The sequence below is a fragment of the Meriones unguiculatus genome, chromosome 11 (genome assembly GCF_030254825.1).
Source record: "Meriones unguiculatus strain TT.TT164.6M chromosome 11, Bangor_MerUng_6.1, whole genome shotgun sequence".
Taxonomy (NCBI): domain Eukaryota; kingdom Metazoa; phylum Chordata; class Mammalia; order Rodentia; family Muridae; genus Meriones; species Meriones unguiculatus.
This window is the reverse complement of record NC_083359.1, coordinates 55,224,902-55,250,410: the sequence shown is the minus strand read 5'-3', so window position 1 is coordinate 55,250,410 and position 25,509 is coordinate 55,224,902. Positions and strand designations below refer to the sequence as shown.

The 25,509-nt window shown below is 44.2% G+C and overlaps 1 protein-coding gene across 1 annotated transcript; it reads left to right on the top strand.

The window, feature by feature from the left end:
* Window positions 1-7,422: 7,422 nt before the first annotated feature.
* Lax1 (lymphocyte transmembrane adaptor 1) lies at window positions 7,423-25,159 on the top strand. Its single transcript, XM_021633738.2, has 6 exons — window positions 7,423-7,690; window positions 8,436-8,614; window positions 15,252-15,355; window positions 15,706-15,810; window positions 16,282-16,352; window positions 19,597-25,159. Exons 2-6 carry the CDS (start codon window positions 8,529-8,531, stop codon window positions 20,446-20,448), a joined length of 1,218 nt encoding a protein of 405 aa, XP_021489413.1. The 5' UTR covers window positions 7,423-7,690; window positions 8,436-8,528; the 3' UTR covers window positions 20,449-25,159.
* Window positions 25,160-25,509: the final 350 nt, after the last annotated feature.

The window sequence follows — 25,509 nt, the reverse complement described above, 5'->3', positions numbered from 1 at the left end:
CCTGGTCTACAGAGGGAGTTACAGGACAGCCAGGGCTGTTACACAGAGAAACCTCTCTTTAAAAGAAAAAACAAAAAACAAAACCTAGATGGGTGGCTACTGAGAACATCATTCAAGGTGTTCAGACCAGACCACTGACCTCTGCCTTTCACAGATCTAAATATACGTTTGAAAACAAGCCTAATTTAGACACCTCAAGTATCTCCCCCACCTTTTTTTAGCAAACATACACACAAATAAAATCTATAAAACTTAGTGATTGGAGCCTGTTGATAGTATTATCTAGCTGATTGTATAGTAGAATGAAAAACTGTTTTGGAATTTGATGTAGAAAGAGCAGTTGTTTGGAAACCCAAAGATGTAATCCAGCTCAAATATTGTTAATTTGAGAGAAGTGAGGAGGAGCCACTTGAGGTGGAAAGAGCCTGCTGGGAATTAAAAGGCCCTTGTCAGATCCCGACCTTGCTACTCACTTGCTGGGTGACTTCAGGTCTTCCCCATTCTGATACTCTGTCCATTCTTGCTCTAGGCTTTAGCTGTTACTAATAACTATCAGAGGCGGAGTGGAATTTCTCTACCACTGTTTTGTCTCCCTGGAATGCACTGTAATCGTGTGCTTTTGAACACTACACACACTGGGGCATGTGCCAGCAGGCTTCCCTTTGGGCCCAGCCACCTGTATCTCTAACAAAGACAAATGCTTCACATCCCTGAAGCCTAAGAATTCTTTTCTAATTCAATTCAGGCACTGACCAAGCTTGTGGCCAGCAAGACCTGAGTGAGGGCACTGTCCTCTTTTCTCCTGTTTTTGTAAATTGGTCCACTCATTCAGTAAGCAATGAAGTTGGTCGTGTCAGGCGTGTGTGCATTAAAGTTGAATCAAGTGAAACACACACCCTCAACCTTTTTAATTTACTCTTATGGGAAAGAGACAAAACAAATATGTGCCATGTCAAAGGGTGATTATGGCCAAGATAGAAAGTAAGGTAAATGGGGGGAGAGAGAGCACAAGAGGGGAGAACAGAATGGTCAGGGAAGGCTGTTGTAACAGATGTTTGTGGATCCAAAAATATCTGGAGGAAGTTAGAAGACTGAATGGATAAGTACCAGCAAGGGTTGGCCCTGAAGCAAGAAGATCACAGGTGGAATTGAGTGACTGTGTGGGAGAGCAAAACTGGCAGATCAGAGCCTGGAGGTGAGTGTGCAATGAGAGTTCAGAAGAGGGTCCTCACGAGGGTGTGAAGATCTGCCCTCCAGTTTAAAGGGCTCACACCACCTGTTGTGCAGCTGTGGTGCAGAAGACAAGGGAAAGCCATACCTCAGTGGCCTAAGCTCCTAAGAGAACAGAAAAGTCCCCCATTCCATGCCATTGTCTTGTGGCACACAAAACAGCAAAATGGAGACGCCACCCTCCTGTGCTTGGGGCATCCGGTCAATGAAACGACACAATGGTTTATTGCTCAGAGTGCTCTACTCATTTCCAAAAGACACAGAGAAAACAGCCTTGACCTACACCTTTCATCGTGTGGCTGTCACATTCACCACCTGGGCTACAAATAGGTGTTGTGCCTGCTCTGCTCCCCTGAGACTTGCTACAACCATCTGGTTCCTGCTGTGACTATCACTGTTTCCTATGCTGGGTGCTACCCTTTCCTGTCAGGACCCACGGGTCAGCAGTCGTCTGCTTGTCCTCTCAGAGGAGAAACTCTGGCCACTTGCACCTTGGGGACCAAGGAGAGTTGGGTTGTTATTAAAAGACAGAGGCCATACCTGGGCACCGCTGTTCTCTAGCTCTCAAACTGATGGGTCCCTAGGAACGCTGTAGAGGCTGCTAAATAGAAAACCCCAGAAGAACCAAGGAGGCAGAGGCCAGGTCTGCCCTTGGAACTTCCCTTTCTGTCAGCAACACCAACACCAACCAGGTCAAGGTCCAAGTCTTAGTGGGTGTGCAGGGACTGCCCCTGCCTGGCCCCAGTCCTTCCCTCTGAATGTTCCCCAGGCTGCTCAAAGTTCTAGGATGGCATGGAGGCTGGAGCAGAATAGGGAGGGGGCTGTACTGATTTTCTCACATCATTAGCTCAAAAGGAAGGAATTTGCCACCTTTGTTCTGCTTCAGACCTGTCTTGACTGGAAAGGCCTCAGGGACAAAAGAGTGAAGGGGAAGGACTCCATAGAACTTTTCCTGTCATCTAGGGCTTTCCCAGCCCCCAAAACTTCCAAAAAAGGAAGCTAGGTTTAGGTTGTTTTTCACTCTTTCATACAAGGCAACTTAGACATTTTTTTTTTCCAGAAATGTAAGAGTGACAGGTAACACCTTTGTGGGGCAGAGATCAGCCACAAGAGCCCAGGCTTCCTTCCTGTAAGAGCAGCACTGCCCTTGTCCCTTGGTAGAGTGCAGAGCAGGAAGAATGAAAAGCCACTGAAGTCCAGTGTCTCACACCATCATACTGTGGATCACAGACCCAGCAGCAAGAATCAGAAAAGTCGAGAGAGCTCCAGTTAGCTCTACGTGAGCAAATCTGGGCTCTTAGACTCAGGAATTCCACTCTTTTGCCCCAAGGGTATCATTGACCACTTGGGGAGACAAACTCACATCAAAGGCAGGTGTCCTCAACCATGTCACTTACAGAGCTGTGGAGACACAGAAGACCCAGGTCCCTAGAGGGGAAAGCTCACAGCAGTGGTTGTTTCAAAGCCTGGACAAATGACTGAGGTGCCTATTTAACATATCAAAGCAGACCTAGGTGTCAGTTCTCCCAGCCTCCCTAACTGTTATAGGCTATGACTGCCATATCCTTTGCTCTCTACCGTTGCCCCTCCCCCAACACTCCAGCCACTGGACTGGGTTGCCCTTCCTCCAGGGCTTTTTCAGCCATTTTGGTTACTCACCTCTTTTTACCTTTTGCCCTCGTGGTTGCTGTACCTGGTTCCCTCTCTCTGTTCTGCCCAGTTCACGAACCCCAAAAGACCAGGAATAAGCAGACTCCTCTGTAAATACAGGAGGTTCTTTTTATTGTAAATTACAAGCTGCAGCTTGGGCCCACACCCCCCACCACCGCAGGGGTGAGAGCTGAGCACCCCCCCACCCCCCAACCCCCAACCTCCCACCCCGTGCTCAAGTCAGTTGGGTGATTTAAAGATTCTGGTCCCTCCCAGCATGCCCAAGGCAGGGGCAATTCCTGCCTGGAAAGCATCTATTGGTCAAAATGCTACATTTTAAATTGATTGGTTATAGAAAGGTCCCCAGACCATTAATGATCTGGTGTCCCTCCCTAGGGGGATGAGCCAGTTTTCTAGCAACTGTTAACTCTAGTAGGTGGGGAAAGAATGCAGTAAGGTGGGTTCTTCCCCTCAGGGCATTACTGGACTTCTCCACCCAGCTAGTTCAGGCCTTAAATAATAGCTGCTAATCTCCAATCTTTTGGTCTCTCATCTTCACTCCTTTCCTTCCCCATTCTCCTAGCGTGGCTCAGGGTTGTGTCCATTCCGAACTCCCCCAGATGTTCCTGCCTCTAACTATGCTGTCCCTCTTATCTACAATCGATTTTCTCCTCCACCATACCTAGAAGCAGTCATGCCCTTCCTTTTTATTTCTTTTTTATTTTCCCTGTTCAGTGGTGACTCTTGAGCCACATTTTCCTTTTATTAAAAATATATATTTCTATGTTGTTGTTGTTGTTGTTGTTGTTGTTTCTAAAAATAACATTTGAGCCAGGCACAGTGGCACACACCTGTAATCCCAGCACTTTAGAAGACAGAGTCAGGCAGATCTCTGTGAGTTTGAGGCCAGCCTGGTCTACAAAATGAGTCCAGTCCAAGGCTACACAGAGAAACCCTGTCTCAAAAAAAAAAAAAAAAAAGTTTGATGGTTGTGACAATCCCAGCAGTGAGGGTCCAAAGAAGATAGTAACAATTACCTCAAGGCCTGCAAACCAGAAAGGACCAGCACGCAGTTTCAGATATGACTTTACTGGGCTTGTACAAGGGGAAAATGCTGATAAAATAAAGATAATTGGGCAGTGACCATACAAGGGAAGGTAAGTAAGATCTGTGTGTGATACAAGCGCCCACAAGGGAGAAGCTGTTGTGGGTATAAACATGTTTTTGTTTTGGTGCCAGGTGTGGGATGTGGGGCTAATTCAGGTGGTCCACAGCAGCAGGCTATTTGCCTCATTCGGGCTCTGAGAAGAGCTCTTTGTCAGTTGCAAAATAGTTTAATTCTGAGGACTCCGGAGAGAGAATAAATGCCAAAGCCCAGAGAGTGAGAAGCTGGGAGAAGGAACAAGGCTGCTCCTGCTTCCTCCTTGCTGTTCCTGGTTGCTGTTGTGAAACACGAAGGTGGAGATCTGAAATGAGGATTGGACTGGATCCACCACACCTGGCCACCCTAACCATGAAGCAGCAGCTAAGAATGAACTGCGGCCCCTCCCCCACTAACCCTTTCTCTCTCTTATCTGGTGTAGGGCTGTTGGAAGGGATTGGAGTGCAGTAGGGAGAAAAAGATAAAGGAAATGTAAATTGAAAAGTTTTTTTTTTTTAAGTACGCTAACAAGAAGCCATGTAGCACAGATATCATGCCAAGGGAAAACCTAAGACTGGCTCCCTGAAATGAGTAGAAAACTATGGGACAGGAGAGTTGTGGATGTTTTATTTGCAACAGAGCCCAGACTGGCCTCAAACTCTCAATCCTCCTCCCTCAGCCTCCTAAGAACTGAGGCTACAGTTTATAAATATAAGAGAATGAGATTAATGTCACTTTAACATCATAATAGGCCCTGTTTAATGAGCTTGTGTGTGTGTGTGTGAAGTTCTGAGCCAGACATTTTTCGTTAGTGGTCCAATTAATTTTCACAGCAATATTATATAATTACTATTGCCAGTTTACATCTAAGAAGATAGCACCAAAAAATAAAAAAATAAAATAATAAAAGCTACAAGGATCCTCTGGGTGGTTAGAATTTGAATGCAGTTGAGGAAGCCTTTAACTAGAATTTGTGTCATACTGAAGACTTCTGTAAAGATTCTGGTATTCAAGGCACTCATAACACAGCATACAACCCTCCACCTCCGTCAAGAAACTTTGCTCACCAATATATTTAAAACCAATCTGAATGTAGTTTGGCAACATATGCCTATAATCCCAGCACTCAGAATTCTGAGGCAGGAGGATTTAGGAGTTCAAGGTCAGCAAGACCCTGACTGAAGAAAATAAGCAAGAATAAAACTAGTCCTACTAGTTTATAATCATATGTCACACTCAATTCCTAAAATGATTTTGAAAGGTTTCAAAGAACACTAGAAGAATCTGGTTTAAAACATATACCCTGTTTCCCAAGACACTCTCCTCCTACCATTCTGAGAAAGTACTCCCACTTTCTTACCTTAATTTATTAGCCAGATTTGACTTGTGGGAGGGAAGGAGAACAGGATAGTGAAGGGATGTGGGCCAGCAGCAGAGGGGAGAATCCCTCTGAGGTTGTATCACTCAGGCATGGCAGCAGAATGGAGGGAAGGCTGCTCTGGCTGAAGCAGGCTGAGAAAACCACAGAGATCATTACACACAGAGAGAAATCTGGAACTTGCTCTGTTAGACCAATCTGGCCTCAAGCTCAGATGGGCCTACTGGAATTAAAGGCATGTGCTGCCACCGCCCAGCTAGAGAAATCCTGCTTTTTATTTAGACCTGATCTGAAGGTAATGTAAGCAAAGACCTAGGTTCCAGCCCTATAGCCAGCTGCCATCAAGCCATCTGTTTGAGCTAAGCAGGTTCCCCGGAGGGTAGGAGGTGAAGGCCTGGCATGACAGGGTTTACTGCAGAGTACAGGGCTAGTCTTCAGACCCCTGGGACCCTAAGAGAGTCAGAACAAGCAGGGTACTCTGGGCTCTGGAAGCCAAGGACTCCAATGTCCACCTGAAGGAGATCACAGAAAGGTGTGATGACAGAAGCCCTGCCCCTTTCATTTAACTGGAGCTTCTCCTGGTTTGGGAAGTGTGGTTGGAAAGGCTCTCTGCATACTCTACACACTCTCAGTGGCCTTTTCTGACTCACCCAGGAGTGTTTTTGGACACATGTGGAGCAGGGAAGTGGACAAACTTGGAACATTCTCCCAAGCACTGGACCTTCAGGTCAATGCTGGGGAGGAACCTCCAGGCATCTGAAATGGGAGGCTACCTCAGATTAGGACTGGGCTGCAGCAGAGCAGAATAGCCAATCCAGTAGCGGTCAGCCCCTCACCAGAAGCCCTGAGCCCTGAGGAGGAAACAGCCTATAGCAGCCCTGTAAACCAGGCTCAGTTCCATTTCCACCATGACCTCGGAACAGTGGTTCTCAAAGTGTGAAACACAGGTCATTTCTGGCAGTATCACCTGCACAGGATCTATTTATAAAGCCTGTCCACCCACTGAACCACAAGCAGGTGCCAGATCCTTACAAGTAATTCTGGTGCTGTTTAGACCTGCGAAGAACCATTCTAAAGCCAGGCGTGGTGGTATAGTTTTTTAAATCTCCGCACTCCGGAGGCAGAGGCTAGAGGATCTCTGTGAGTTTGAAGATAGCCTGGTCTACACGGTGATGCCCAGAACAGCCAAGGATCTGTAGAGAAAGCCTGTCTTACGTGAGGGAAGAGAAAAGAAAAGAACCATTCTGAGCCCTTAGCCTGGCTCTCACTAAGCCCTGAGCCTGACTCACATCTGTAGGCATACCACCAGGAACATTAAGATAAGTAGTACCATGAGTTTAGCCAACTATGAAGTAAGCTCTGCCTCAAAACAAACAAACAAACAAATAAAAAACAAAAGCAAAAACCAGAGTCTGCAAGATGGTTCATTGGATAAAGGTATTTGCCTCTAACTCTGACAACTGAGTTTGGTTCCTGAGACCCACGGAGTAGAAGAGAACAGGCGCCATCCAAGTGTCCTCTGACCTCCACATACGTGCAGACACACTACATAATGTAACAAGAATAAATAAACAGCCGGGCATGGTGGTGTATGCCTTTAATCCCATCACTCTGGGAAGCAGAGTCCTTGTGAGCTCCAGGCCAGCCTGGTCTACAGAGAGAGTCCAGGACAGCCAGAGCTACACCAAGAAACCCTGTCTCAAAACAAAACCAAACAAAAATAAATAAATAAATATGAACAAAGAACAATGACTACACAAGCAAATTATTTTAAACCTTCACATTTTGACCCTAGAGGCTTTTAACACTTAGAAACTTAAAAAACCAGGCTGGACAATAAAGTCTCTGATTCCCTGCCCCGTTTTAACCACGTGAGCTCCAGGTGCCACAGGGCCTGTGGGGAACAGCCTGCTGAAGATGGGCTTCCTGCTGCCTGTGTAGCATTTCCTGTGCCCCGTGCCTCATTAGCACACTGGTGGAGGCGCTTCCTGTCGCGAGTCTTTCCATTCTGCCTCAGTGCTTTGCTGTTTTCACACTGCTCTGAAGGTTGGAGGAAGAAGAGATCCTCAGGGGGCCTCTTGGCAGTTTTTTCCCCTGAGCCCCTCATGTTTCCATCAACGGACAGAAACTAGAGAGTCAACCCAGCCACTTCATCCTGGGAACATCAACACCTGAGAGAGAAAGTGCTCATCTCCGGCAGTGGGCCGTGTGCACCCCCGCCCCCTCCCCCAGTAAACCAAAGCTGATGCTTTTGATCGGTGTGCGAACTCAGCCTGGAATTTCAAGTGAAGGTAGGGAGGTGTGGATTTTGTTGTTGTTGTTGTTAGTAATAGCAGTAATATATTCACATATACTGTGTGCGTGTGTGTGTGTGTGTGTGTGTGTGTGTGTGTGTGTGTAGGAAGATCAGAAGAGAACTTGTGGGAGCTGGTTCTCTCCTTCCACCACACAGGTGGTGGACAAACTTTGGTCATTAAGACGGCAGCAAGCACCTTTTCCCCTGCAGAGCCATTGCACCAGCCCAAAGAAGGGCTGTTGGGAAAAAGTTCTAGAACAGAAGGTTAGAATCTTCAGAAAGAAATAAAAACCAAACATTGTTTTTATCTGCGAGAACTTGGGTGACCTAGGAAGAAAGGCTGGGCGGCTGCTCTGTTGAAGTGTTTGCCTACATTAGGCAAAGCCCTAGGTTCCAGCCCAGGACTACGTATGTTTAGTGTGGTGGCACACACCTGTAAACCTCAGTACTAAGGAAGCAGAGGCAGAGGATCAGAAGTTCAAAGTCATCCTCAGCTATATATTTTGGCTACCCTAAGATACATGAAACTTTTCATGAATGGCTAATATAGCAAGTCCCAGGCTAGTCTGAGATACATAAGACCCTAAATAAATAAATAAATAATATCAAGAGTACAAAGTGATATATTTTGAAAAACATGGGAACGTAAGAGAATTTTCTGTCATCCTATTACCTAATTATTTTTTAAGGTGGTTGTATGCAAAATACATACCAATTTGCCTTTTTTTCCTATGAATCAGCAACTTAGAAAGAGCCAGGAAAGTTAGCAGCCGTACTGCCTAGTCACGACCCCGAGAAGGCTTAGAAACTGCAGAGCCCTCAGAGGCCCAGCGATGTCCAACACCCTGGCCCCTCCGGAGATCACAAGAAGGAACTCCGAGCCCAGCACTGTGCAGGCGACTCTTGGCAGCCTGGAAGGGTGAGTGCTTGGGAAAAGTGAACTCCAGGGTCTTCTGATCTTGTACAGGAATGGTCTTGCCTGGCACTGCTGCCACACTTATATCCCAGGCCTGGGCCCACCAGGACCAGCAAACTTTGACCTGAGAGCCATCTCCTGAGCGATGCTGGAAGAGAAGAAAGATATTGAGGCCAATAGATAGATTTCTGACTGAACTTTCTTCCTCTGCCCTCAATCTTTCCAATCTCTAGTCCCACCATGATAGAAACAAAAGTCCTAATTTCCCAGCAGTGAGTTTTTAGATCCTAAAGCCTTGTCATGAATGACAAGGGCATAGGATCTTACAGAGCTAAGCATGGATTGAAAATTCACTCCTGAAGTTTTCAACCCCAGATAAACAAAAGTAAAGTGTCAAGTGGGGGTTGAAACGTTAGGAAAATGAGTAGGCGTAAATTTCAGTGCTCTGATCAGAGTAAGACCCAGGGAAACTGTTTTTTTTTTTTTTTTTTTTTTTTTGAGGGGGGGTGGGGGTGTTTCCTGTATTTTTAGGAAAATTCAATGTTATTACCAGAGTAAATCAATGTCACTTGCAGGCAAAACATGGATGCTGAAGAGAAATGAGTTTATATCCATTGTTGAAGCCTGAAGCACCCTCCTGAAATGATTTTCTTCTTCTTCTTTTTTTTTTTTTTTAATAATTACATTTTTTGGTGTGTGGGGGGGAAGGTGTAGAGGTCAGAGGACAAGTTTCAGGATCTGGTGCCCTCCTTTTAGCGTGTAGGTTTCAAGGATCAAACTCAGGTGTCAGGCTTGGTGGCAGGTGCCTTTACCCACTGAGCTTTCTCACTGACCCCTAAAACTCTCTTTTTCACTTGGTAATTGGTAAGCAAAAATTATCACTTATGTATTATGGTTAGCATGTTGTTTTGAAATATGAATGCATTGTAGATGGCTTAAGTTGAGCTAAGTACCATATGTATTCCTTGACACCCCTTTTGCATGAGAGGATACTTCAAATAACACTTTAAACAATGTCTAAGAATACATGATTTTCAACATTGCCAAGTTGAACTTCTTTCTTCCACCTAGCCTTTGACATCCCTGGGAATGACTACCATTTTACTACCCTCTGCTTCTATGAGTTCAGTCTTTTAAATTCTGCATGTGAGTGAGCTGGAGCAGCAGCTATCAGTTCCTAATTTCTTTCACTTAACGCTATGTGCTGCAGGTCCATCCACCTCATCACAAGTGACAAGCTCTTTCTTTTCAAAGCTGAGTGGTATCCATTGTATATGTATTTCACATTCTCTCTATCCATTTACCTGCTGATAGACACTCAGGTTAATTCTGTATCTTGGCTATTGTGAATTTTGCTGCAAACATGACAGTACAACATCTCTAACAAACATAGGAGGATAGACACACAGTTTTCATTTGCTTTGAATGTAAATCTAGTGGTAGGGACTGGCAGAGCATATGGTGGTTCTATTTTTAATTTTTGGGAAAATTGCCATAAGTCATTTTCCACAATGACTGTGCTATTCTCCAAACTATTTCTGTGTTCATTCATTTATTACTTCATTCACATATCATTGGACAAATATTCCTGAAGCTTCTGTCAGAGGTGCAGTTTGAGATGGTGAACAGAATACACAAGCCCATGACTTTCTGAGGTTCAGTCAGTGGCAGTGTTTGAGGACAATCAGATAACCAAACAAATGTATACTATCAGTCAGCCATAAGTGCTTTGAAGAAGGAATAGAAATGAGTAAGGAAACTGTGAATGATGGGTATGACCAGGGAAGATCTCTCTAAGAAGGTGATGACACTGTAGAAGAGACTTAAATGAAATGAGGGACTCAGCCATGCTGAGTACCTGGAAAGGGAGAGACATATCTGAGATAGAACTATTCTTTATATGGACAGGAGCAGGAAGAGGTTGTGGTGGTGAGCATCAGGGTTAAAGGGTTTGGAAATGAGCCTAGAAGTTAATCTGGAGAAGCCAGATCACATTATGCCAAAAAAATAAAAAATAAAAAATAAAAAAAAAAACCTCACTGAGTACACACTAGAGATTCATTGTCAATATGATAGAAAGCAATGGAAGAGTCTCAGTGAAGGAGAGACCTGATATGACTTACTCTTTACACTGATCCTAGTAGCTCATAGGTAAGCATGGTATGTTGAAGTCAAGAGTGAAATCCAGGAGAACCACCAGGAAGGTGACTACTGCGACAGTCCACCTGGAACTCATATTGGATTATGCTAGGTTGGTGGCAAGTAGAAGAACAAGAGATGACTGGACTTAAAGCAGATGCCCATGCCCAGGGCAAAGCCGATTAATTGAAAGTAAGGCATGAAAGAGCAGTCAGTCAGGAATGGTGCCAAGGGTTTAGAGTGTACGGCTAGATGGTGGGAAGTCTAGAGGAAAAGCCAGTGTATGAAGTCCAGTTATGGTTTGAGATAACTATTGGACAACCTAAGAGAAGTGGCCAAAATAAAGTTGGATCTGTAAGTCCAGGACAAAAATCTTTCTAGCTTTTAATATTTGGAGTCAGCTGCTTATTCCTACCAGATGTCTTCTGCCTACTTCCTGCTAGAGGTGTGGCTGCTTGATGTTGGAATCATCTAGATACATTTCAACACCCAAGCAGAGCCATGACTGCAGCTCTGCCAGAGAACTGCAAGACTGCTCAGAGCTAGTGTTGGTTAAATTTCACCCAACAGTCTAGTGTTGCTTTAGGGACCAGCTCCACGTTTTAGGGTTACTCAAGTTCATGTAAGTTGGACTCTGTCACAGAGCCACTCCCATAATGAGTTGAGTAATCTTCTCCCAGCAAGGCAGGAAGCCCAGGAGCCTGAATGAGGAGGCGCTGGGCCAGATGTGTTTGCCATTGGAAGTTTGCTGATAATGTGAAAGAGAATGATCTCTGGGTAACAGCCACCCTAGACTCTTCTTCTGTGTCCGTGCCTTCTGTCCCACGAGGTCTTGGATACGTTACTCTCCCTTTCTGACCCTTAGCTACACAGCAGGATAGGGGTTTTGTAAAGTGTCATGTGTAGGCCTCCTGGCTCCCTTTTCCATGTGCAAAGTGATAGGTATTCTCTGCTGATGAAATGAGCCAGTTCAAGCCAAATCAAAGTATAAAGGCAGGTTTATTGGGGACAGCTCTCAGGCGGGTTCACTGGCCCCAAGGAATGGGGCCAGGGAAGTTGCCATGCAAACAGGGAGCCAAAGAATGGGGGTGGGAGGGGAAGAGCATTCAGGGGGCGGGAGAGAGAGAGAGAGAAACCAAAATGTCTGGATTATACAGTGAAGAGTCTGGGGTGAGGAATCCCAGCATAGAGGGCAGGGTATGGCAACTATGCCCTATAACAGCCAGGGACTGAGAAATGCTGAGAGAATCCAGAGGCCAGGTCCTCTTTAGGCACTTTAGCCACAGGTCTGAAACCCAACACAAAGCTCCTCTCTCCGTGAAGTTTCTCTTTATAGATGACTTTCTTTCTTTTTTTCTTTTATTATTTTTAGTTATGTATACTTGTGTGTATTGAATGTAGGTTTGAATACTCTGAGGCCAGAGGCTTTGAACCCACTGGAACTGGAGTTACAGGAGTTCTGAGACACCAGTGGGTGCTGGGAAATGGACTCTGGGACCTGCAAGAGCAGCAAACACTCTCAACCATTGAACCCCCGGAGATGACTTTCTCAGAGATGATTCTGTCCCCTCCACCTCAACATCTGTCTTAGTCAGGGTTTCTACTGCCGTAAAGAGACACCATGACCATGGCAACTCTTAAAAGGAAAACATTTAATTGAGGCTGGCTTACAGTTTCAGAGGTTTAGTCCATCATTGCCATGGCAGGAAACAGCAGCACACAGGCAGATGTGCTGGAGAAGGAGCCCAGAGATCTACATCTGGATCTACAGACAGCAGAAAGAGAGGCACCTGGCCTGGTTTGAGCTTCTGGAACCTCAAAGCCCTGTACCCCTTGACACACTTCCTCCAACAAGACTGCACTTTCAATATGCCACTCCCTATGAGTCTATGGGGGCCATTTTCATTCAAACCACCACAACATCCTTTATCTGGCTCCTATTCTAAATCCTTGTGGTTGCAAGGAAAGAATACAGGCAAGAGACATATACCATTTAAACCAACATTGATTTAGCAAAACTAAACAAAGCAAATACTCCAAAGAAGGATTCTGGTGAGTGCCCCAGGGCAAGGAGCAGCTCAATGAGTAAACTGCTCTGTTGATTTAAAGGAAGTGTCTATGAATGAAGTATGTATATGAATGAAGTATATGTATGAAGTAGGTGGCTTAGTCACGGAGTAAGGTAACCTTTTCTTCTTCCCAAATCTTCGTGGTCCAGGTCTCCTTTTTAGAGTATCATTTTCCATGATCCCTACAAAAGGTGGAGGAGGTCAAAACCATAGTGCAAGTGATACTGTTGTGCCAGATTTGCAAGACCCCCCCAAAAGATCACCATCAGGAGTCAAGTCCATCACAAAACACATGAGGATCTTTTTATTACAAGCTATAGCTCGGGCTCACATACCCTCACCACCATTGCAGTTGAGAGCTGAGAGCGAGAGCCTCCTGCTCAGGTTAGGTGGTTGATTTAAAGAATCTGGTCCCTCCCAGTTGCCCAAAGCAGGGCGATTCCTGCCTGGCAAGCATCTATTGGTTGAAACACAAAAGGGGGTGTTGCATTTTTGAACTGATTGGCTATAGGAAGGCACCCAAACCATTAATGGTCTGGCTTCCCTTGTTTGGCTGTGTTAGGGGAGAGGGGCCGGTTTCATAGCAACTATATCTCTAGTGGGCAGGAAAGAATGCAATACGGCTGGTTCTTCCCCACAGGTGGCTGGACATGTCTCCACCTGGCTGGCCTCCATTCAGGCTTGTGCTTTCAATAGGAAAAGGGTTAGAGTTTCAGACCATGAACACACTTAAATTGTTTATAAAGGTTACAAAACACAGCTAAGAACTGATATTCATTCCATTGGATGCAGTTTTACCTGTTACTCTCAGTTTGTTGTTTATGTTAGATTTGCTGATATGTTACTTTATGAGTTTTTTTTCACCTGTATATGCTTTATTCCCATATATTCAGTTGATGAGTTTTTCCCTTGGTCTTGAGATTCCTCACTTTCCCTAATTACTAGACAAATTTTAACTTCTGTCTCTAGTCTGAATTTGTCTCAGCAGATTTTCACCTAGTTGACTCTATTCGGGGATCAGCTATGGACTGCAAGCTGAAATCTGGACTTGCTGGAAGCTGAAGTAAACCAGTCCAGCCAATGTGATGGCTCCATGTCTCTTCAGCTGGATTGCTAATTAGATAGTACCCCATTGCCCAGCCTTTGGCTGGCATTTCAGCCTTCCTAACCCCTTGATGTTGACGTCCCCATGGTCAGCACTAAGGCAGCTTCAGAAGGAGAGACCTCTGCCCATAATCCCACCTAACAGGCTGAAATGCTAAGTCAAAAGGAGCTCCCTGACATTCGCTATTATCTTGGCAACCTGCTTAGCTGGAGCAGCAGCTGGACAAAAGCCTGAAGAGATGCTGGCAAGAGAGGATTTCAGAGGATGGTTTAAATCCTGGTATAATAGTTCTCCTTGGCTTACTACCCTTATATCCACCCTGATGGGATCCCTACTCATTTTTATTTTTACCTTTGGGCTTTGTATTTTAAATTGCTTCATGGCTTTCATGAAGGAATGCTTGGGATACAGCTAATGTTACTCAGATCCCATTGTGGATAGGTAGATCTGGAGGATACCAGGGGTCATATCTGGAAGAACCAAGATTGGGTCTTCAAATGATCATGGGAAAGGGGAAATGACAGACCAAAGAATTTTCTTTAAAAAAAAAAAATGGTTTTATTGGGTTATTGAAAGCACAAGCCTGAATGGAGGCCAGCCAGGTGGAGACATGTCCAGCCACCTGTGGGGAAGAACCAGCCGTATTGCATTCTTTCCTGCCCACTAGAGATATAGTTGCTATGAAACCGGCCCCTCTCCCCTAACACAGCCAAACAAGGGAAGCCAGACCATTAATGGTTTGGGTGCCTTCCTATAGCCAATCAGTTCAAAAATGCAACACCCCCTTTTGTGTTTCAACCAATAGATGCTTGCCAGGCAGGAATCGCCCTGCTTTGGGCAACTGGGAGGGACCAGACTCTTTAAATCAGCCACCTAACCTGAGCAGGAAGCTCTCAGCTCTCAACCACTATGGAGGTGAGGATGTGTGAACCCAGGTTGTAGCTTATAACAAAAAGATCCTCATGTGTTTCGCAACAGACTTAACTCCTGGTGGTGGTCTTTTGGGGTCTCATGAATCTGACACAACAATACAATAACATCAGTTTTTTGAGTGCACGTGTATAAGAAAATGCCTGGGTGCCTTGATTTCTGATATAACAGGAACAACTTAACTTCAACTGCAAGGTTGTTTAACCAGAAAGGGGGCATTTGACCATCAGGGGACTCAGCTAAGATCCAGGTGTGGTTTCCCTCTGTTTCCTCATATCTAACTCTTTGCCTATCTGGTATCACTTGGGCTGTCCTTCCTGAAAGAAATGTCTTCTCCAGCATTCCTAAGCCCAAATCTTATGGTCACCTGGGGCATGACACCTGGTTTTCCTCCTAGAGAGAAAGGCCAGATCATCTTTCCTGGCTTTGTGGTGCTCCTGGCCATCTTCCTGATCATCGTGGCTTCCTGCGTCCTGTGGAACTGGAACAAACAGAAGAAGCGTGAGTCCCATGCTTGTCTCCAGTCACACTGCAGTAGGATCAGTTTTACAGACCCACATTTAAACCCTGGGGTGATTTCTAATGAAATCTAGCTCCCTGGAGTTCTGTGTCCTTTCCTTATGCTCTGGTCCTAAGCTGTAGCCATAGTGTAGATCTGAGTGTCATTGAGAAGACATTGCTTAGGTGCCCTTGTGCCCACATTTCTCTTCCTGCTTCTGTCCTTGTCCTTTGGCTAAATTGGCAATATATCTTTCATGACAGCTGGTGAGGGTGAGGAATATTTTTGGAGACTGTTCATCCTGAGAGTCCCTATGGTCTGTGTTCTGACACATTCTCCCATTGCCTTTCAGGGCGAGTTCCTTACTTCCATGTAGCTCCATCGCTGACTCTGCCTCCACCCAGACAGCGAGCCAAAAATATTTATGACTTCTTGCCTCAGCAACAGGCAGAGCTGGGTAAGTTTCTCCTAATCTATGGAGTCCTGACTCTCTGAACTTATGCTTCCAAGATGCACTACTAGCCACTCCAAGTATCCAGGCTGCAGAACAGCCCTGAGAAAGTCTGCACCTCCAGTGGGGACTGGAGAGCTCTCAGCAGAGAATATGGTCAGGTCAGCTGGGCTTGGGGTCTACTTTCTCTTGGTTGTAGGCAGAAGAGGAAAGCCAGTTACATTGTACGTGGGGAAGGCATGAATAAGACCACAATGCCAGCATCATAAAGCAAGGGATGGGCAGCTCTCTACAGGCATGTCCAAGAATGCATCCAGGTCTCAGAGCATCATCCTGTAACTCTGGATGCAAAGGAGCAGACATGGATTTCAGGTTCTCACAGGCTCCATACAACCCCCGTTCATCTTCTATGCAGAGATAGTTGGGGCTGAAGCCTATTGAAGCCCACTGTCTTCAGGATTCGTTTTGTTGTTGCAGGGAGACATCAGTCAAGTGGTTTCAGTACTGAGAGCCTCCTCTCCAGAGATTCAGACAGCCCTGAGCATGAGGTAAGAGCCAAGTGAAAAGGTAAAGTCCCGAGAGAATGGCAGAAGAGCGGAGGGGAATGGGGTCTGGTCTCAGATCTGGCTTTACAACAGATAAGTGTCATTTGGCACGCATCCTACAAAACTTCCTATTAATGAAAAAAAAGAACAGTTTAACTTATGGCTGGTGCACTGCATTCCCAGAATGCAGCACTCAGGAAGCCGTGGGCAGGTTGACAGTTAGAGGCTAGTCTCAAGTACATTGTGAGTTGCAGGCCTAGAGAAGGGTTCGGGGAGGAGCTAGCCTTAGGATTTTAAGAAAGGCACATGCATTCAAGTACATGATGTTAGAACTAAAAGTGATTATTTTAATAAAGACATAACAATTTGTTTACCAAAATAAATGTTTCTCCATCCAGAGTAGATACTCCAGGAGGCCATAGATATTTCAACAATACTGTTTGTGTTCAAACCACATGTAAATCCATCTGTGTGTGTGTGTGTGTGTGTGTGTGTGTGTGTGTGTGTGTGTGTTCTACTTACTTGTATGTGAGAATGTTGGATCCCCTGGAACTGGAGTTACATATAGTTGTGAGATGCCATGTAGGTGCTGGGAATTGAATCCAGGTCCTTTGGAAGAGCAGGATGCTCTTAACCACTGAGCCATCTCTCCAGCCCTGTAAACCCATCCCTTAAAAAATGTTTACACTTCTATTTATTTTATTATATGTGTGTGAGTGTTTTGCCTTCATGTATGAATGAGCAATATGTGTGTGCCTGTTGTCCCAGGGAGGTCAGAAGAGGTCAATGGATCTCTTGGAACTGGAATTATAGATGGTTGTGAACTACCATGGAGGAACTGAGAATTGAACCTGGGTCCTCTGAAAGAGCAACAAGTGCTTTTAACTCCTCAGTACCCTCTCCAACTTCTAAAACCCATCTTTGGGAATTATTTCTTGGGCCAATGCCAAACCATTTCAATTATCAAGAATGGCAAAGATTTCCATAAGTCCTTCAGCATTAAAGGTGACATAAAATGCACTTGGTTAGTGAGAATGTGCTGACCCATTCAGGGCAGTAGATAATGAATGGAAATGTATTTGGCTCACCATTCTGGAGGCTAGGAAGTCAAGGTCAAGGGAATACATCTGACAAGGCTTTCATGCTGTCATAACTTGACACAAGGCATCATATAACACAGGATATAATCAATTTATTACGATCCCACCGTTCTAACTAGTCCATTTCTGTGATAACAACATTATTTGTCACTTTTAAAAAATTTTTGATATGTCTGTGCTGGACAGTGGTAGAACACACCTTTAATCTCAGCACTTGCAAGGCAGAGGCAGGCAGATCTCTGGGTTTGAGGCCAGCCTTGTCTACATAGTGAGTTCCAGGACAGCCAGGCCACATAAAACAAAAACAAAACAAAAAAATTATGACACTTCTTACTCATTTATTCTGCATGTACATGTGTGAGGGGTTGTGTCATTTGCCTCTGGGGGTCAAAAAACAACTCCTGGTAGTCAGTTATCTTCTTCCACAACCCAGATCCCAGGGATTGAACTGAGGTCATCCAGCTCAACAGCAGGCGCCTTAACTGGCTGAGCCATCTCACTGGCCCAGCATTAAATATCAGCTCTGTAGAGGTCCCACTCTTGTCATTGTTGCAAAGGAACTAAGTGTCCAAAGTGTGAGCTTTGGGGGATGCATTCAAACTACTGCAGACCCTAACCACTGGGCTTATAAACACTGTTCCAAGTGTCCTGTGACCTGGCTCTGAGGACAACTCTCAAGGCATTTTGGTCCAGAAACTACCCTAAGATCAGGATGATGTTTTTCACGGTCAGTATGCTTGCTAGAAGTCAGTTGCTGTGAGTTAGTGATGATTCTTGGTTCCATATGAGGATGTTACAGATGGAGAAGCTGTGGTTGGTCAGAAATTTAGGTTCCCAGGCAGCCACATCACAGTATAGCCTTTGCTTACTCTTTCTCCTATTAGCCTATGCCTTCCTGGAGTATCCAAGAAAGGGCAGAGGAAAGGAAACTCCATTGCCAAAGCTTGAGTGGTCCCTGAAGGGATCTGTCTTTTTATCTTTAGTAATTTATTTAATTTTATTTTATGTGTGAAGGTGTCAGATCCCTTGGATTTGGTGGTACAGACAATTGTGAGCTGCCATGTAGGTGCTGCGAATTGAACCCAGGTCCTTTGGAAGAGCAAACAGTGCTCTTAACCAGTGAACCATCTCTCCAGCCCCAGGGATCTGTCTTTTAACTTATGAATTTATTTTTTGCTTGGATTCTGTAGTGACTGAAAAATGTTTTGAGCCAGGTGGGAGGCAGAGGTAGGTGGGATTTCTGAGTTTGAGGCCAGTCTGGTCTACACAGTAAGGTCCAGGATAGCCAGGGCTATATAGTGAAACCTTGTCTCAAAATGAATAATAAAACCAAAGTAAAACAAAACTAGTAGCTTGGCATGGAGGTTTATGCCTGCAAAAGCACTCGGAAGACTAAAGCAGGATTGATCGTCCACAGCTGTCCAACCTGGGCTAGGCAGTAGGTTCAGGATGAATATAAGCAGTAGAGAAAGAACTTGTCTCAAAAAAAAAAAAAAAAGTGAAGGGATTTCATAGTAAAGGTTCACATGCTTTTTCTGACAAGACCCCAGAGTCCAGTAGCCTCCAGTTTTAGTGTTCTCCATGTGCTAGCCTCATATATAGTACTTCTTTTACCATTCACAAAAACCTTGTAACAGACATTGTGGCAATCTCAGCTTCTAGACTAGAACATGAAGGCACCAAGGTAAGACTTTCAGACTCACTTAGGCTCAGTGTGAATCTAAGTCTCATCTTAGATTGCCCCTCCAAGTGTGCTTTGGTGACGTGTACTTTCTCCAGTGCACACCACATTCCTTCCCATGGAGTCCTCCCCCTCTACCATAGCCAAAATCTGTTGTATTTTCACATCCCATTTCAGCCATTATTTTTCTTACTGTTTTTGTAGTAGTAAGGGTTGGACCTGGGGCCTTGTATACATGCTACACAAGCACTCTGCAGCTGAGCCACAGGCCCAGCACTGCTTTTTTATACTCAGTCCACACTTCTCTCATACTCCCAGACATACCTGGCACCCAAAGCCTTGCACTGTGAGCTTAGCTCTGAGCTAGAGGACTGAACAAAGGGACTGTAGTGCCAGTGATGTGGAGGGAGAGCGACTCTGTCCCTATTTCTGCTCCCATCTTGTCACTTTCTCTTCTTCTTTACAGGCCCCTCAAGCAGATGGTTCCTGCCAGATGCATAGAGCTTATGTTCATGCTGCGGAGTACACAGTAGGCATCTATGACAATGGCACAGTGCCCCAGATGCGTGGGCACCTCACCCCCTCAGCCTATTACATTGGTGTCAGAGCGTCCAGAAAGAATTCCAGCATTTCTTCTAAGGAGTCAAATGATTATGTCAATATCCCTACAGCAGAGACCAGTGAGGCTCCAAGTTCCACCAAAAGTTCTCCTGAACATCACCCTGGTCTTCCATGTGCCCAAAAGCTGGAGTTTGCAGAAGGAGGGCCTGTAGGCTGTGGGGATGCCATGGACCACACTGGTTTGTGGGCTCCCGGAACTAAGTGCAGTAATTCACTCAGTGATGGAGAAGATTCATCTCAGACTTCAAATGACTATGTCAATATGACAGGTTTGGATCTTGAGGACGTTCAGGAGAACAAGCCCAGGGTGACTTTTCAGTGCTGCAGAGATTATGAAAATGTCCCGTCGGCAGATACCAATGAAAGGCAGCTGGAGACTCAGGAAGAAGTGACATCTTCCAATACAGACCACAGAGAGCCTGTCTGGAGGACCCTGTCCTCAGTGTATTATATGGCATTTCAGCCATCCACACAGAGTGAAAACACTGAGGGGGCGCCTGAAGAACAGTCAAAAGAAGACTTTGATGACTATGAGAATGTGCTAGTTGCAGAGTTAGAAGGCAGGGACCAGGAACAGGGGCCTGCTACTTGCCGTCCTTCTGAGGAGGAAAAAGCAAATGACCTAGATGGAAAGCTGTGTGAGGTGGTCTACCCTGCTTGGTCTTTAGCCACTGAAATAGCTAGTGAAGATGCCTGAGTGCCCTAGTGCCCAATTGGATCCACTTGGCTGGGCTAAGGAGGCTAAGAAGAGCAGGGCACCAGCAGGCTGCACTAAAGCAAAAGTCTAGGAAGCCCAGAGAAGAATTCTTCTCACTCGAGGTCACTGTTAGCTCTCAGATCAACTGAAGAAAGTTTAGTGATACTATCTTATTGGGATGTTAGAAAATAGAAAGGTGCATAGCACTTAGAACTGAGCAGAAGTGTGACATGGTCGAAGATAATCACCTTCACAAATACCAGCAGGCTGCAAAGCAGGAGTGCAGATTGTTTTGTGACCCATGCAGGCCAAAAGGAGGAACAAGCTGGGGGTAGCGCAGGTGACTTCAAGCTTAAGAAGAGCTGGTGTGATTACAAATTGGACACCTGTCATACGAGCTGTCCATTTCATCCTTAAGAATTGAAACTACTTTTAATGTATATTGGAGTTGCACAAATAAGTTAATCTGTTGTAGATAAGGAGGGCCGGATTCCCTTTAAACTGCTTTTATTTTATTAACCTGACTTAAATATGGCCATTTTCATATAAGCATATAATGTACTCAAAGATATCCACTCTTTCCCTTTTCTCATCCCTTCTCCTTCCTATGAGACCACTGTATTCTCCTAGTCAATCTCACTTCTACTTCCCTGCCATCTGTATACATATCATTTTTTTTTATCTATATAATATACAGGACCCACTAATGCTAGGAAATGTGATATTTGTTTTCTTGATCAGTGTGGTACTGACTGTGGTCAGATAAAATCTCAGTGTGGTTTTAATTTGTATTTCTCTGATGACTATTCATCGTAAATACTTTCTTCATGTGTTTATTGGCCATCTGTACTACTTCATCTTTTGAGAACTATTTATTCCTCTCATTAGCTTTATGAATGAATGAAGTGTCCACTAGGATGACTCAGAACCTAAGCAATGCCACACAAAGAACCCTTGAGCACACTGAACACACAGATCCTGGTCCCCAAGCACTGCTCTCCAGGAGAAGGAACAAGAAATTGCTGGAGAAGTGGCTGTTTCTAATGCTGCTTGTGCATCTTGTAAAAGGAAGAAGGGTAGAAGGTAGAAAGGAAGTAAGAAAGAGAGAGGCAGGGAGAAAAAGAGAATGTCCAAAGGAGCCAGTGCAAAGAGTTTCCAATTCTAAAACCTGGAACAATCTGGGCAATGAAAAATAAATAATTGCTGATTAGTAGTTCACAGAACAATAAATCACTAAATAAATTCCCATAAGTTTGTGCCAAGGGTGAATAAGTAAGTCCACTATGAAGAAAGAATGCGTCTAAGCTACAGATAAATTCCAAATACTGTGTGCAGAAAGGATGAGGCAAATAGACAAATGGCTACTAAGCACCCAAAAACAATGCTGTGAGCAAGCCCTCTGACAAGTCTAAGATTGGTGAGTGACACTCAGAGGCAAGACCACAGAACCTTAGAGAATCTTCCCTAAATATTTCTTCAGTAGTGTGGTGGCTTTAACACATGTCCACTATAAAAATAACTTTTTCAGGCAGTTTGCTATACCACCCCTTTGCTCCTAAGTATCTATTTGGGTTTTATACCCCACTTCTGACTGTTTAGTTCCTGAATAAAAGACACAGAGACCTTTTAGATTTATAATAAGCCTTAAATCACTAGATCTGGGCAGATATCAATCTTCTAAGCTATTTTGCTGTTTCCCAGCTACACACTCCAAGTTACTTGCCATAAATGTGCCTGCCTGGGCTGCTTCTGTTCCATCAGGCCAGCCTTTATGGTCATGTGCTCATGGTCCATTCTTCCCTGTGGCAACTTCCTTCTCCCCAGCTTCTCTTGCTTTCCTCTCTGCCTCCTCGTGGTCCCCATCTGACTCTAAGCCTAGGAACTTATGTTCTGCCAGCTATAAGCTATCTAGACTTTATTAACGAACTAACTTTAAATTAGGTAGAGCATAGTTTATGTAACAAAGACCAGTGTATGTGAGGATGTACTGGTCTCAACTGCAACTAGATCTTGGGGGCCAGTATTTTGCATTTAAATACATAGCACCAGACCAAACCCCAACACCCTACAAACTTTTCCATAATTCTACCGTAGATTAAGCTTTATCCCCCTTTAATACAGGCTGCATATAATGACTCATTTCTAATGCTGAGAATACGAAAAGCAGAAAAATACTAAGTTTAAGTGGAAAAAATGATAGCTACCACCTTCATCAAATGATCAGTCAACCCAACAGCAATAAGTCACAATGATGTCATGTGTGCAAAAGGACACCATCAAAAATTTCATAATTCTAGCCTTATCTGAAATCCAGACAGAGGCTGGAGAGATGGCTCACTGATCGGAGCACACACTATTTTTGCAGGGACCCGAGTTTGACTCCCAGCATCCATGTCAAATGCTCACAATTGCCTTCAGATCTAGGGAGATCTGAAGCCTTTGGCCTGCTTGCCTGCTCAGTCACATACCTACACACAGACCCACACATTACCACATAATTAAAAACAACAAATTAAATCTTTCTTTAACTTTTATTAATTACACTTTATTCACTTTGTATCCCCCCATAAGCCCCTCCCTCCTCCCCTCCCTATCCCACCTTCCTCCCCATTCTTCACGAATGCCCCTCCCCATGTCCACTGATAGGGGAGGACCCCCTCTACTTCCTTCTGATCTTAGTCTATCACATCTCATCAGGACTGGCTGCATTGTCATCTTCTGTGGCCTGGTAAGGCTGCTCCCCCCTCAGGGGGAGGTGATCAAAGAGCAGGCCAATCAAAGAGAAAAAAAAAAAAACAAACAAAACTGGGTGTCTTTGCACAGATGTGGTACCAAAAAGGATTGAGAAAGCATCACAGATTGATGGAAACTAAGGATCAAATGTGACATGGTACCTCCGATTGGGTTCTACAAGAGAAAGTCAGATTGCAAATGCCCATATTTTAGTTAGATATATTGTGTTTGTGTTCGAGTTTTCAGCTTTATGGCTATAAAATGATGATTGTATAAGTTATCAATACTAGAGGAAGAGAGATATAAGATGTATGAGAATGCCCCAAACTATTTTTGTAATTCTTCTGTGAAGTCTAAAATTATTTCAAAATAAAAATAAATTTAGCTGGGCATGGTGGCACATGCCTTTAATCCCAGCACTTGGGAAGCAGAAGCAGGCGAGTCTCTGTGAGTTTGAGGCCAGCCTGGTCTACATAGTGAATTCCATGATAGCCAGAGCTACATAGTAAGCTAATATCTCAAAAAACCCAAATAGATAAATAGATGGATAGATAGATAAATTTAAAGCCTGGATTTGATAGTAAGGGTTTTCTAAAGGAATAGAACCAACAGAATAAATATGGATTGCAAAGGAGACTTGTTTGATTGGCTTACACAATAGGGGCTGGGTAGTATAACAGTTGCTATCTGCACTCTGGAAAGACTGAGAACCTGCCACTCAGCCCAGTGTCTGGAAATGGTGCCAAGAACAAGACATGGCCATTGCACACTAAACTCACAATGACTATGGCATAATGTTATTTTGCACCATGTAAAGATTCAAATATTAATATCTATGCCCTCATATTTGGTTATAATTCTTGTTTTGAGAATCTCCTGTCTCAGTGTTGTATAAACATTGTTTCCCAATTGTTCTCTAATATGTCAATAAAGAAGTTTAACAGCCAATGACTGGGCAGGGGAGAGAATAGGGGTGAACTTTCTGCCAGCCAGGGGAAGAGGAGAGAGAAAGAGAAATTGGGGATTCAGCCATGAGGAGAGGTCCAGGTGACATGAAGAGAGCAGCTGGAGCTTAGAAAGAAATAAAATGCAAGTATCTTGGGGATTTACACTGGGAGAAAGCCAGACTGGTTTAGAGAGTTAAAATAGATTAATACTGCTCAGTTCTTGTGCCATAAAGCTTGTTAAATATAATAGTTCAGTCTCAATTATTTGGGTGCCAGCCAAGTTAAGATAAAACTGCAATACAATTTAAAAAACAAAACAAAACAAAAAAACACTAACACTAACACTATGGTTACTTAAACACAGTCAAGCCAACAACATAAAGCCAACATTCCAGCAAGCAGCACTAATTGAACTCAGTGGATTCCCCCCAAAAAAAATATTTTAAGAGAGAGATAAAAAAAAAAAAAATGAAGATAGAAGGGAGATATGTCACCATGTATATGCTGAGAATTGAAGCAGGTTCTTTGGGATTTTTTTTTTTTTTTGAGACAGGATCTGTTGTTATAAAGAATGAAAATCCCAAATGTTCCATTTTACCAAAGACCCAGGAGTCAGATGCTGGGGTGAAAACTTGCTACCTCAGAGAGGCAGAGAAAGCACCATGCTGACCTTTCTACAGCACACATCCCAGAAGGAAAAGGTTCTTTTTCCTTCTCCACTCTTCACGCTATTTTAAATACCCTTCAATTCAATGTCCCCTCCTTACTACTTCCTGTGTGTCTCTCTGTCCTCCACACTACCTATTACTCTCTATGGGATTTTTTCCCCTGATGTTCATTTCCTCTCAACTGGTTACTTGCTCTACCTCTTGGTTTAGGATTAACTCTATTTAATCCTGTTTACAGAAAGCTCTTAAATTAAAGGTGTGTGCTAGGCTAAGACATACCACAAGTACTTGTTTACAGTAACAGCTCTAAGATCAAAGACTGAGCCATTCCACAATTAGAAACAGGTTTTTACAGTTCACAATCTCAGGGTTCACAATGTGATCAAATATTCTGCAAGAAGGATCTCTCAGTTATGTAGTCTTGGCTATTCTGGAACTCACTAAACAGATCACAGAAATTCATCTGCTTCTGCCTCCAGAGTGCTAGGATTAAAGGCATGTGTCACCTCAGCAGTTCCATTCTGGCTCTGGAGTCCTGTGAGTCCTAAAGATTCTTAGAGAGATGCTAGTCTTCAGTTGATGTTGGAATGTAGTGATAGTTTTGGTTTCTTTAAAAACACAGTTTTGCTATGTGAGTGTGTTTTTTTGTTGTTTTGTTTTAACCCCACCTGTGAGAGGCTGCTTCAGTTTGTACACAGGTGTTAACTATGACT